At 42.0% G+C, this 14,081-nt stretch overlaps 1 protein-coding gene across 1 annotated transcript in view; it reads right to left on the bottom strand.

Annotated features, from left to right (window-relative positions):
* The window catches only part of OSBPL1A (oxysterol binding protein like 1A), a 154,619-nt gene that overhangs the window by 91,124 nt on the left and 49,414 nt on the right, over positions 1 to 14,081 (bottom strand). The window contains exons 8-13 of the mRNA XM_034762783.1: positions 13,569 to 13,636; positions 13,435 to 13,479; positions 11,479 to 11,552; positions 11,315 to 11,378; positions 7,322 to 7,420; positions 5,711 to 5,833 (exon numbers count right to left, since the gene is read on the bottom strand). Coding sequence (XP_034618674.1) covers positions 5,711 to 5,833; positions 7,322 to 7,420; positions 11,315 to 11,378; positions 11,479 to 11,552; positions 13,435 to 13,479; positions 13,569 to 13,636 — 473 coding nt within the window. The remainder of the gene's footprint in view (positions 1 to 5,710; positions 5,834 to 7,321; positions 7,421 to 11,314; positions 11,379 to 11,478; positions 11,553 to 13,434; positions 13,480 to 13,568; positions 13,637 to 14,081) is intronic.

The raw sequence follows: 14,081 nt of genomic DNA on the forward strand, positions 1-14,081 counted from the left end.
CCACTCTGCAACAGAAGCCTGGTTTGCAGAACGGTTTGCAGTTGCTGGACCCGGTTCTCACAGCTGTGCTAACATGACCATATTGCACTACGTAGACATTTGACATGGGTCTGCACCTTGACCTGTATCCACACTGCAAAATGACAGGGCTTGGACCGGAATCATAGTGGTATTCTGGCTCTAATCCATGCCTTACAACATGGGTCCTGAGTGCTGCTGACCTGAGTCAGACTGATTTATGTGGGGATAGAAAGGGGGTTTGGGCTCAAATCAGAGTCCAAGCCATGCCTTGGCATGCAGTGAAGACATACCCTCATCACAGGCAGCCTCCTTCAGCGCTTTAGCTGATTAGAGTGGACAAATGCTGGCAAGTGAAGAGTTAAACCCAGAGCTTCATTTTTGGATATCCAAACACACAGGAAGGGGCAGGCACTGCCTCTCAGGATCAGGTCCTTCGGCTTCATTGTAGTTTGGAGGCATCTACTACTTACACAAAACATTCCCATTCCAGTGAAGTCCCAAATAAACTTTGCTTATGAATAGTGATTACAGCATGCATTGCTGTATTTGCAAAGTAACTAGGACACTTGGCATCACTTCAGATTTGATTTAACATGTTAAAGAAAAGAAACAGCCTCTGTAAACTCCCTTTGTAGAGGGAATGTAAAGACCACTCACGAAATTTATAGCTAAACAAAGCATTCTACTGCCAGAGATGCGTCAGTCTCTGGGAGTACAAGTCTGTCAAGGTGACACAGCTAAGAACTCTCAGATTTCACAGCATAAATTTAAGCACTAATGAAGTAAGTTTAGTTTAACTAGAGCAGAATTATTCATTAATCATGTAAGTGATATATGATGCTGTTTCTCCAGTAAAGAGAACAGTGCTCTAGTGCTGTTGCATTCTACAAGGTATTTGGCATGAACTGGTCATAAGACTACATGATATGACATTCAGGCTGTAATAAGTCACTTCAAAGCTAAAAAGCATCACATTGTTCTAGACAACATTTCATGTATTGCCCTTTGTGACAAGAGGTTGTCGGGGGAGGAGGGAGAGCAGGGGTGAGAAGAGGCACATCAGTCAAATATACTCTTTAAAAGAAAGCCACTGTTTGGGCCTGCATGTCTAGGAGGGAAAGGCTACTCTAGAACGCTAACCCAGCACTTCTACTCCTTTTTTAAGAAAAGAAAAATACCCACCTAAAAAAACCTAAACCCATATTTGCTCAAAGTAAAGAGGGCTCAACTTAAGGTAAAGAATCTGTTTGTAGCCTGGAACAGAGAGGGTCCACATGAGCATACACAAAAGGTGTTAGTTACCAATTCACTCAAGTTACTTTAACTAGGAGACTTATACACTACTGGCATGGTGGCTCTAAATGTGGTGTGTTCAAACAGGTTAAAAAGGTTAGTAATCTGGTCAACTAACAGTGTGTCAACTCTAACAGAGGGCTAGGCTGGCAGAGTGTTGTCTTTATGTAACTTATTTTTGCAGCATGACTAGGACATTAATGATTAACTGGTTTGGGCTGGTCATCTTCTTTCCAACGCTGTGGGGCAAGACATTGCACCACCTGCTGCTGGCTCTGTTTTACGTGGGAATCCTTCAGTACAGTGGCCTCTGACATTTTAGCTACTCTGCTCAAAGAAGATTTAGACAATGATAGAATTCCAGCAGATTTTCCTAGACTAGCATTCTCACTGGTGGCAGCAAGACAGCGTGGAGGTTTGAAATAAAGTGCTGGGGGTAGCCAAGGAACAATGGTGACCCTGTCTCATTAGAAAAATGAAGTTGTAGTGGAGCAAGCTGTGAAGAGATTAGTTTCAGGGGGTTTCTTCCACTCAGATGTCAAATCCAAGACTAAAAACTACATGGTAAAAAACCCTGGGACTTTTTTAAAGGCTCTTCAGAGCCCTTGCTGAAAAGTTTTCAAGGAATAAGGAGTTTCAACTATGATTATATACAACTTTATAAGATTAAATATCAGCATGTATATAGTTGTCCTCTCCACCCTCTTTCATCCTCTGCATGTTGCTTCTCTTCAGATTATTCTTTTATAAGGTCTTGAGAGGAGGGACTATTTTCTTCCTTCGTGGACCAGAACACAAATAAGGTTGTGTTTTACCAAAAAGCATGTACATTTCATGTAGTTTTTCTACAGAATTAGGAGTGTATCAATATTAAGGATAGTTAAAATTTTTCCATCAAAAGACTGTTTTAACAGCAAACTGGGTTTTTGACTAGTTATTTGGGGGGAGGAATTTCTGCTTCCCCACAGAAAAATTTAGACCTTTGTCAAAAATAAACTAAGATTTGGGATTCCATCCACAGTGCCTCTTGGGTAGGGTGGATAAAAATCAATGATTTAAAATAAATTAAAAAAATTGGATTTTTTTGATAAAATGTTTTGAGGAAAAAACCTATCTAAAGATAGTTTTAATTAAGATATCTTTGAGCTATAACGTATCTCATCATGGAATAGGGATTATAAATTTTAAGTTTATAGTATGAGACAATATATTCATGTAATGTTTAAGAAAAGTTTTGTAAATGAATTCCAATAGTTCATGGATTAGGGACCCAATCTTATGGGATTCCAGGGGCTTCTGTATAGATTATTTAGGTTAATCTTTCTGACTACCCAATGGGACTCAGTGCTCAGTCTAGAAGATATTAGATGCTTAGTTTTGCAGTTTTCAAACTGTGGATTTGTGTCTCCAGAGATAACAAGCATGCTAACAGCAAAAATGTTTTAAAATAAATATACAGAGGTGAGAAATAACAGCTCTCAACCCTATTGTCCCTCTGCAAATTTGTGTACACAGTCAATCCCTTACCTCTCTCTAAAAGTGCAAAGTTTCAAAAAGTTCAATGAATAGAAGATTGTTGGGGGCAGAATAGATCTGGACAAGGAGAAGAAGTCTGGAGATAAATGAGAGACAGGGATAGGCAGTAGAAACAAAAGTGAAACTTTTTGAGCAGCATATTCCAGAAGTCTTGAGGTCTTTGAGTGTAGCCTTTATTGATTTGAGATCTACCATACCATTCTCTCACTAGAAGGGAAAACCTACAATGGCAACAGGCCCTAAAAGAGACCCAATTTGGGAATAAGAACCATTCAAGAAATGTTTGCTGATGTTTTAAAGAATGTCACACCAGTGAACTGGTGGAAGTCACTTAAGTACTTGGATTCAGAGACTGTTGAAGTGATAATCTCACTTTTAACAGCAGTAGCTTCTTCTGCCGGTGTAGAAAGAATATTTTCTTCCTTTGGACTAATTCATTCCAAATTGAGAAATCATTTGGGACCTGAAAAAGTAGGAAAACTTGTTTTTCTTTTCCAGATTATGAACAAACAGGAAAATGAAGGTGAAGACGACTGAGTTAGCTGCAAAAGCCAGTATCTGAAGTTTCTCATGTTGACCTGGCTGACCAAGTTGATTTAATTTTGGGTTTTTTTTTTGAAAAAATATTTCATTTAACTATTTTAGTTAAAAAACAATTTTAACAAAAAACAAACCTGATTTTAAAAAGCTTGAATGTTTAACTAAATTAAAAAATTCATATGCTAGTTTTGTTAAAATATTATATGTTTGCTGTTGAAGAAAAAAATACAGACTATAACATGTTGTTTTAGTTAAAAAAACAATTTAAATGTCTGTCTGGTGATGTTCTCTTTCTAATACAACATGGCAAGAAAATCCTCCAAGTATTAATTAGCCTGTTGAAATGGAGATCGTTCACCTCGCAATGACTTCATAAATATCTGCTTCAATTACCTTTGGTAAATGAAATAACCAACCAATCATTTAGTTTTACAGCTATATCAAAAAATGTTCTGAAAAGTTTCAAAATAAATCAATCATTTTAAAAATGAAATCTACATCTATCTGAGTTGTGAAAAATATGTATTAAGGTTATACCAACCAACAAGAATGCACTTTATTTAATCATGGATTTCTAAATGAGAGTCTTCCTGACTAGTGATTTAAATCAAATCCACCCTGCTCTGGGGAGCTATAGTTGAGGTGTCATGCATCCCATCTTCCTCTCTGGGCCAGTCTGGCTGAGGGCCCTATCTCCCATGATGCACCACAGCAACTCAACAAAAAGCAAACACTGGTACATTAAAGGACATGTAATTTGGTTAGGGAGTGCAGCCCACAGTGAAGAACAGGGCATGAGCCACCATTTCCAAATTGAAAAGTCCCCCCCCAATCAGCTCTAGTCAATATTTAAACTATTGCAGTAAATTGCAGGAATAGAATTTAGAATTCCAGATATACATGGTTAAGTTATCCTGAAAGAAAGGTTTGCTTTTCATTAGTGTAGCCTTCAGAGTTTCCTGTCTAGTAACCTTGAACTTTTCTGTACCCTACTATTTTCCTTTAATACACTAGATAAACTTCTGCCTTCAGAAAACTTGATGGTAGAGCAGGGGCGGGCAAACTTTTTGGCCCGAGGGCCGCATCGGGTTTTGTAAATTGTATGGAGGGCTGGTTAGGGGAGGGGATCGTGGCCCAGCCCCCACCTCTTATCCCCCCCCCCCCCCGGATTCCTTCCCCATCCAACCCCACCTGTTCCCTGACTGTCCCTCTGGGACCCCTGCTCCATCCAACCACCCCTTTTCCCTGTCCCCTGACTGCCCCCGGAACCCCGGCCGTCCCATCCAACCCCTCCTCCTTCCTGACTGTCACCTCCAGGCCTCCTGCCCCCATTCAACCCCTGTTCCTCCCACGACACCCCCACCCCCTGACCATCCCCCGAACTCCTCTACCCTCTAGCCAACCCACCCTACTCCCTGCCCCCTTACCGCACAGTTAGAGCTCTGGTGGCTGGGAGTGCTACAGTCACGCTGCCCTGCTAGAGCCAGGCCACTCCACCACCACCACCTAGCAGCACAGAGCACCGGATCAGGCTGGGCTCTGCAGCTGCACTGCCCCAGGAGCTCACAGCCCCGCTGCCCAGAGCATTGTGCTGGAGCGAGCAAGCAAGCTGAGACTGCGGGAGAGGGAGGACAGCAGGGGAGGGGCTGGGGGCTAGCCTCCTGGGCCAGGAGCTCGGGGGCTGGGCAGGACGGTCCCGCGGGCCGTAGTTTGCCCACCTCTGTGGCAGAGCCAGCACCACAGCAAGAACTCAGTTTCACAGTAAACTGAAGACCCTCTCGTAAGCAACTTTGAAGTTATGTGAAGTGCCTTGCATTAAGTCAATTCAGATGAGGGCCCTATACATTAACTCTTGTTTCTAAGCAGTATATAAATCAAAACCATACTAGATCAGATCAGTATATTGCTGAGGGTTACATACTATAAAGTCTGGAATACCTTAGTGAAGACTTAAGTCTCAGAGGACACTTAGTCAAGTACTTCAAGCTCCCTCTTCTGGCCAAAAGTGCTCAAAACAGTTTAACTTGTAACAGTTCGTTTTTGTGTACGTTCTTAAATTACTAAAGATAAGTAGTAGTAGTAGTAGTAGTAGTAGTATACATTCACTATTATATGCACAGTATTGAGCATGAATGAGATATCACAGACTTTATTCTAAACGCCATCAGTGTTTGTGTCCACTGAGAACATCCAAGTAAATATTACCCAAACTAGAAATGGTAAAGCTGCTCTAATATATCTCTAGTATTCTATAGTTCACGAATAGCAAGCACCAATTTATAGTTTGCCAGATGTAAAAGCCATGTATTCCCATACATACTTTCAACGTTTCTTGCAATTCTGCAACAGATACTGTATCATCATCTTCCTCGTCACTCAGCTGTTCTTGGGTACAGTAGTGAGTGCTGTACGCAGAGTGGTCTTCTATTGCCTCCAGCCAGTTCTGAAAATAAATCAGCCACCGCAAGAATTCAGCACATTCATTTTAAAGAGCACACCTCTACTTTAGCAGCAGCTGAACACTGGCACATGTAAGAGCCAACTGGTGCCTCAGAAGAAAGCAACAGCTCAGTTATTTTTTTTTCCTTAAAGACTCCTTGACATTGTTAGAAAATGCCTAGTGTTTTTAGATAGTTATTCCATTTTCAAAAAGTGTATAATACACAAAGGAGAATGGCTTGATTATTAAGTTGCTGGACAGATGTTATTTATTCCTTCTTATGACACAAGAACTAGGGGTCACCAAATGAAATTAACAGGCAGCAGGTTTAAACACAAACAAAAGGAAGCATTTCTTCACACAGCATGGTCAGTCTGTGGAACTCTACCAGAGGATGTTGTGAAGGCCAAGACTAACAAAAAACCACCAACCAACCCACCACCCCCAACACACACACACACACTTTCATGGAGGATAGGTCCATCAATGGCTTTTAACCAAGATGGGAAGGGATGGTGTCCCTAGCCTCTGCTTGCCAGAGGCTGGGAGTGGGCAGCAGGGGATGGATCATTTGGGGATTGTCAGTTCTGTTCATTCCCTCTGGGGCATCTGGCATTGGCTGCAGCCTGAAGGTAGGATGCTCGGCTAGATTTGGTCTGACCCAGCATGGCTGTTCTTATGTTCTTATGACAGGGACTCTTGATCTGGGTTAGCTTCCTTGTTTTGCTAGACTCCAAGTGACTTGCTGGAGGTCATACAAGAAGTCTGTGCCTCTGTTCCCAATCTCCAAAATGGAGATTATACTTCTCTCATCCTGTGTCTTGTCTATTTAGATGACAAGCTCTCTGGGGCAAGGACTGCTTTGCCATTTTGTTTGTACAATGCCTGGCACAATAGGGCTGCTTAAGTCCAAGTTGGGCTTTTAGACACTACTGCCAGATAAAAAGGTGTTTTTGTCCCCAGATTTCTTCACCTCCAGAAGCCTTTAATCATGCCTTATAGGTGAAAGATAAGTAGTATGTTCAATACATTTAGCACCTAGGAGCCCTAGTCACGATAGTGCTCTTATTTCTCCCAGCTTTGGGTAGGACATTATCCCTTGTTTAGAACGCGTGGCCCTAACCACAGCTTTGAACCTATTTGCAAAAATACACTAATTAACTACCTTTCTTGGTTTAGGATGAGGGACGAGTAAGTTGCAACAGAAGTTTAGGAGCTCAAACAAACAACCTCTCACTATTTAGGCAATGCCAAAAGGCTGAACAGGTTTTTCTATAACCAGCTGTTTCAGCGGTGGAACAGCAACATACAACTATTCTGAATGCCGTGTGTTCATGAGCCAGGTCTCTATGCTATTAGTGAATCCAAAAGTATAGTAATAATATACACAGCACAAGGATTCAGAGTTAGCTCTATGCAACCAAAATAAGATTCTCTCTTCCATCTACACAAAAGTTACAAGATTAGAGACTTAATTAAATTGGTAGTTACCTCTCTAGCCTTAGGAGGAGAGTTTTTAGGAACTTTAAAACTGTGAACACTGTCATCGAAGCATTTGACAGAGAAAAGGCAGCTGTCTGTAGATTTTACCTTTGATTAAAAAAGAAAAAAAAAAAGTTTTATCGGCAGTTATAAAATATTAGAGCATAGCACTACTCTAAAGTACCTACAAATGGTAACATGAGTTATGTTTGCCCTGGTTTTCAATTCAAATGTGCTCAGTTTACAAGCAAAGAGGACTTAAACTAGCCACCTGCCACACAAAGAGAGCTTTGTCTAAGCAAAGCTGTTCCTTGCCCTTATCTCATGCATCACAAGTAAAGGCTGTGCAGACCACTAAGCTATTAAATCTGCACATCCCCAATATCTTCAAATTTAAGTCCTCAGCAATCCCTGTGCAACTACTGCTTTCAATGGTTTGCACAGGTGCAGCCAGTTGGAACTTAGCAAGCTTATGGAGGCATAAAAACAGTCATTCAGCTGGACTAGGAAGTAGTAAAAAAGGCTATGACCATCCACAAGAAGCAGACCTGCATAAAGTAATGCAAGTCATTTATCAGACTAGAAACTCACTTTGAAGAAAACAGTTTAATATAGTTTTAAACACAAGCAGTAAGAAACTGGTAGTTGCCTTTGCTTCACTGTTGTACAAGATGTATTGCATATGTCCAGAACATTGGCAGTATGCATGCGCTTCATGCGCCAGTGCTGGAGAGCTTTTCCTAGCAGTACCCATAGGGGAAGTCACGCTCAGCTCCCTGTGCTGTGAGCAGAGACGCCCCAGTTCCTTTGTACCAGAACTCAATGGTAGACTCTGATGCATCAAGGAAGAAGGATGGTCATGTAATGGATGTATGGAACCATCCTGAAAAACTAGTTACATAACTGTTGTTCCTTCAGGTGCTTGCATATGTCCACTACACTGTAGGTGACTTCAAAGCTGTTACCCCAGGAGGTGGAGCTCACGGGAAGAGGGATGTATGGCCACGTTGCCTGCATTTACATTATATCCCTTGAAGCTGCAGATGGTGCATAATGTCTGGTAAAAGTATGAATCAAGGACCACATCACTGGTCTACAAATGTCCACAACTGGGACATGTGCCAGAAACATCACTGAAGTTGAATGTGCTCTGGTGAGTAGCACTGTGAGCTTATCAGGAGGAGTTACTCCTCTTAACAGTGTAAGCCATTGTAATATACCTGCATGTCTGGAGAGGCAGCCACTGACCTGAGTAACTACTGGTATCCTTTAAAGTCATCTGGTACTGGGGGAATGACATCTCCAGTGAGGCCCTGGTACCAGAGAAGAGGAAGTGGCTTACAGCAGAGGCAAAGGAGATGGTCTTGCAGTACCAGTACAGGCTGCAGTACCAGTGGTTATTCCAGAGCTAGCAATGGTAAGTCAAATGCATGGGTTGTCAGGTGGCTGTTCAGTACCATCACCGGTGTAGATGGTACATCTACACTGCAATTAAAAAAACCCTGGCAGACCCATGCTAGCTGACTCGGGCTCACAGGGCTCTGGCAAAGGGCTGTTTAATTGCAGTATAGACATTCAGACTCAGGCTGCAGCCTGAGCTCTGGGACCCTGTGAGGTGGGAGCCAGAGTCAGCTGGCACAGGGCAGGCAGGGTTGTCTAACTGCAGTGTAGATAGACTCTCCCTCAGAGCTGGTAGGAGAAGTGTCCCACCTTGGGGAATACTCATATGAGAGGAATTGGTTCTGGAAACTGGAGACATCCGCAACCAATAGGGCCATTGTGAGGGGCTAATATGCTACCAGACCCCAGGCTTGCCTGGGGCAAGTGGCCCAATCCCTGGACAGACCATCTCCGAGCCCCAGCCATGAGAAACAGTGGTCTCTACGCTCTTGGTACTGGGAAACCCGAGAGTCTGGAGAAGTGTTGGAGCACCCGGAGAATCTGGCGAGGTATGGTGCTGGCAGAGGTTCTCCATGACCTCAGTCAGGACCTATGCCTGAAGCACAGAACTGGAGCAGCATGGACAGCTTCCAAGCCAGTAGTACTTGGCGCAGAGGATCTTGAGCTGTCCCCATGGAACGTGGCAGTGCTGAGCCTAAGACAAGCGATGCCAAGGACAAGCGACCTGGTGCCTCTAAAAGGCTATGTCAGAGCCAGGTGAGGGTGCTCACACTGAAGCAGAGACGACAGCGATACAGACAGGCATAGTAAGTCCAGCTGCAGCATCAGCCTCCATCTGAGTCTGTACCAACAGGCTGCTGACCCACAGCAATCAGCCAAGACTGCTCTGTCACCACTGGAGAAGTAGCCTGTCACAATGGTCCCTGAAAGGGGACTAGGGTCGATGTCTCAGGTCTAAGTTGAGTCTGTGCCAGCGAGCAGCAGGCCGAAGGATGCACTCTACCATCAGTACCTGAAGGATCCTTTGTGAAGGAGTCCCATACCCTATGCTTCAAGGAGCCAGAAGTGGACATAGGCTTGTGCTTCGAGGCCAGGACTTAGATTCCGTGGCCTTGAAAAGGACAGTCCTGGAGACTGGGATCTTCTGCAGCCTCTTTCAGCTGACATGATCGGGGAAGCACTTTGGGAAGGAGTCTTTGAAGAGCTTCCCTTAGATGATAGTGGCTCCAACGCTGGAGCTTCCATAAGACTATAATGGAGGCACTCCTCCCTCAACTTTGTTTAAGTCTTGAAGATTAACAGATAGGTGATCTACATCTCTGATGTAGCCTTCACCCAAACACTTGAGGCAGTTGGGTTGGGGGGGGGGGTCACTAACAATTATAGGCTTCCCACAGCCTGGGCAAGATTTCAACCTCTGGGACCTCGGCATAGGTTCCCTGGTACCAGGCAGGTACTCCAAAAACCCACCAGACTGGAAGGACCCCAAAAGAAGGGCTAAATCAAAATGAAAAAGGATCAAGACTTTTTTGGGGGGGAGTAATACGAGATAGATTGGCGTTCTTGTGAACGACTCAATGCTCCAGCTATGGATGTAAGAAGGAACTATAGAGGCAGTGCTGTCTGTCCTTTATACTCTGACCTCTATGTGTAGCACTAGGGAAAGTTCTCCAGCACCACGGCACAGGACACCCACACCCACACCGTAATGTACATATACGAGCACTCAAAGCAGTAACGTCATTACTGTAAATAGATTAAATTTTGCTAGAGGCATATATTGAGCATCATATTTCTGAAATTCCACTTAAAAAAACCAAACCAAAACCCAACCTTTATGCTTAATTAAAAAATAATCACAGGTAGCTCCTGGCAAAAAGTTTACAGTGAAGAGAAGTCTAACAGTTTTTCACATTCTCTTTAGTTAGCAGGTATAACTAGGTTATAGTTTGTTTTTTAAGATTGCTTATTAAGATTATTAAGCGCTGAAGACGGGAGGATTTTTAAAAAAAAACTGATATTGCAGACTTGAGATGTAGACTCAAAGCAACTGGAATAGTCCCCGTCCCAACTCCTTACACTTATTGCTTATTACCTGAGCCCCCAGAGTATACCCCCTACACATGGCTTTCTACATGTGTAAATAGTGCCTCCCATATCTATCTTGCTACTTTTAAGCTGTGTAATGTCCTACTGCCTCCCTCTGCCAGAGCCTTTAGCAGCATATAGTAGCGCTATGCAATAAATATGGATGCAGCCTGCCTTGCACTGCGGCATGTACACACACCTGTAGTGCCTGTACTCGACACACTGCTGTAAGTATAGACGTAGATTTATAGATACAAAAGGGTAAAATTCTTTACAAAAAGTGTAATATGTGTCATGAAATAAACAAAATAATGATTCTGTACTATATATTACAGAGAGGCATCACATAAGGCATGAAATATGGGAAGTCATCTAAGCCACAGTGATCTGGAAAAAAGTTGAAGGAACTGAGCCAGAAGCCACATGTAGTGACTTAGCCAAGGAATTCATAGTCTTTATGTGCACAATACCAGTGTATGACTGGTATTTTAGAAGCCCTGCTTCACATCCTACCGTGCAGACAGCTTGTGTTAGGTGCTTGCATCCTTGGCGATGATCATTATTTACTGCATCGGCCCTTTGGAAGATTTAAAAAAAAAAAAAAAAAAAAGATTTTAAAGTGGAAAGGGAGGGGTCATTAAGATTCTAATTATCAAGAAATTAAGTGTGACACTTACTGTTTGCGATACCAGGAAAGGACTCCATGTTCTAGTACTACCCAGTAAAGTTTCCAGCCAAAAAACCTTAAACTCTAAAAGAGAATGTTAGTCATTTCAAAGCCCATTGCTACTCCTGATAACAGTACTTGGTGGATAACAGCCTACATTACTTATAGCTTGCCATTTTTTTTTTTTTTTTTTTTTTACACTTCAAATGTGATCCAAGAGTTATATCTATTAGAACTCTCAACGTTAAATCAGCATCTGTTTTTTCAACCATTCTATTTCCTTCCCCAAAAAGTGGGAGAACATTTATAAAAACCAAGTACAAGTTTGGTTGTATCCACAAAGACAACAACATTTAGGGAGTTTTAATAAGCATTGTTACTCAATAGGAAACTTCCTGGTCAATTAAGTTTAGCTTTGTTGTAGTTCAGCACTCAATATGGCCATCCACATATCTGATCCCTTATACTGGAATGGCTGTTAGTACCTACCATAAAGGTTTCTTACATATTACTATAATCAAAGTAACTCATCTAACCAATCAGACACGTGCAACAAAAAAAAAAACAAAAACTGAAGATAGAATGCAGATAATGGGAAGTGACCTGAAGGGTTGCCAGATGCACAGTAGTGTCTGCTTTTAAGAGTTTATAGCAATGTTAAGAGACGCCTAAAAATCAAGTCTTTTAAATTGCCATTAGATAGCATGAGGAGAGTGTGCTTTACAAGCTACAGCTTAATATTTTGGTTTTTAGGATGTAAATAAATGGTTTTATATCAGCAGTTAACCAACTTTGTGAATTATTACACTGAACTTTGATTTAAGCCAAAGTATTTGTAGGATTTTTAAAAATATATATTCTTCAGAAGTTCTTGAGAGAAAGTTGCTTCATGTATTGTACTTAAACACATCTTTATAGGATTGAGAGAAGTTGAATAAAGGATTTTTCAACAAAGGAGGGCAACAAAAATGATTAGGGGTCTGGAGCACATGACTTATGAGGAGAGGCTGAGAGAACTGGGATTGTTTAGTCTCCAGAAGAGAAGAATGAGGGGGGATTTGATAGCAGCCTTCAACTACCTGAAGGGGGGTTCCAAAGAGGATGGAGCTCGGCTGTTCTCAGTGGTGGCAGATGACAGAACAAGGAGCAATGGTCTCAAGTTGCAGTGGGGGAGGTCCAGGTTGGATATCAGGAAAAACTATTTCACTAGGAGGGTGGTGAAACACTGGAATGCGTTACCTAGGGAGGTGGTGGAGTCTCCTTCCTTGGAGGTTTTTAAGGCCCGGCTTGACAAAGCCCTGGCTGGGATGATTTAGCTGGGAATTGGTCCTGCTTTGAGCAGGGGGTTGGACTAGATGACCTCTTGAGGTCCCTTCCAACTCTGATATTCTATGATTCTATGATTTTCCCTATAATAAATCATGAGAGCTAGAACATCTTTTGGGGGACTGTACAGAACAGAAGTGTTTGTAAGCTTTTATTACCATCTTCCCTATAATTCAGTTTTCAAGGCTTTTAGGAATGGGCTCTATCCTATGGATAATGCTGAATAGCAGTGAGCCAGTAGTCAGATTACCTAGATCTTTATGTGGCCTTCAAAACTGTAGTAGAAGCACAGCCCAATTATTAATGGAGTTGGCTCTTTAAAAGGTAGAGAAGTACTATCCCCACTGTACAGATGGGAACTGTGACACAGGGTAGATGAAGCAAGACTTGTCCCAGGTCAAAGGGAGCATGTGGCTGAGCCAGGTATTGCATCTAAATGTCCTGAATCCAGGACCAGCCTTCCTATCCTAGGATTAGTTTTATAAATATGTTGTGATATATCAGTCAAGATATCACAGAAAAGCCACCAACCATCAGCCCCCTCTCAAGAACAAAGAATACAATCTGCTGGGATAGACTTTGAAAACAATGTTTGGGTTGTTTTACATATTACAAAAAGGGAAAGTAAAAGAAAACATACCTTCCATAAGAGACCTTCATATCGTTTCAGGGGTTTGTTGATCAACTATATAAAATAAAATATTTAAAAAACAATAAAAAACTTATCCACTGATTGTTTCTTGAACAGTTTAATATATGATCTTTTGTACCCACCTTCCCAATGCTTCCTGCAAGTATCCGTTTCATTTCTGCACCTTGGGCTAGATCAAACGGTGTCTGGTCTGTTTAATAACCAAAATAAAATCCAGAAGAGGTTGGCTTTAATTAGGAGTTAGATCTGTTGAAGGACATTTAATGCTGTGGATAGGTATTATGTAGTAATTATACTGGTTGCATTTAATATGGCATAAGGTTTCTATCCAGCTCTGAGGGAAAGCAATGGCAATCATTTGCTTGTTTGAACATTATTGATAGGAAGAAGAGCTGGCAGGAGAGCGGTATACTAGCTATGATTCACTTCCTACAGTAAGACACCTTCTGAACTTCCTATGTTTCTACACCCATACTCCTACCTTACAAGGTTTGCTCACTTGCCAGACAAGAGCAATTCTTAAATATAATACAATTTATTGGTCAATTGTTATGCTAAAACTGTGGGCAAGTTGAATTTTGCTAGAATCGGTAAGGAAGAGTTTGCTAGGATTACAGAAGCCTAATTTTACTCTA

This window comes from Trachemys scripta, chromosome 2, assembly GCF_013100865.1.
Source record: "Trachemys scripta elegans isolate TJP31775 chromosome 2, CAS_Tse_1.0, whole genome shotgun sequence".
Taxonomy (NCBI): Eukaryota; Metazoa; Chordata; order Testudines; family Emydidae; genus Trachemys; species Trachemys scripta.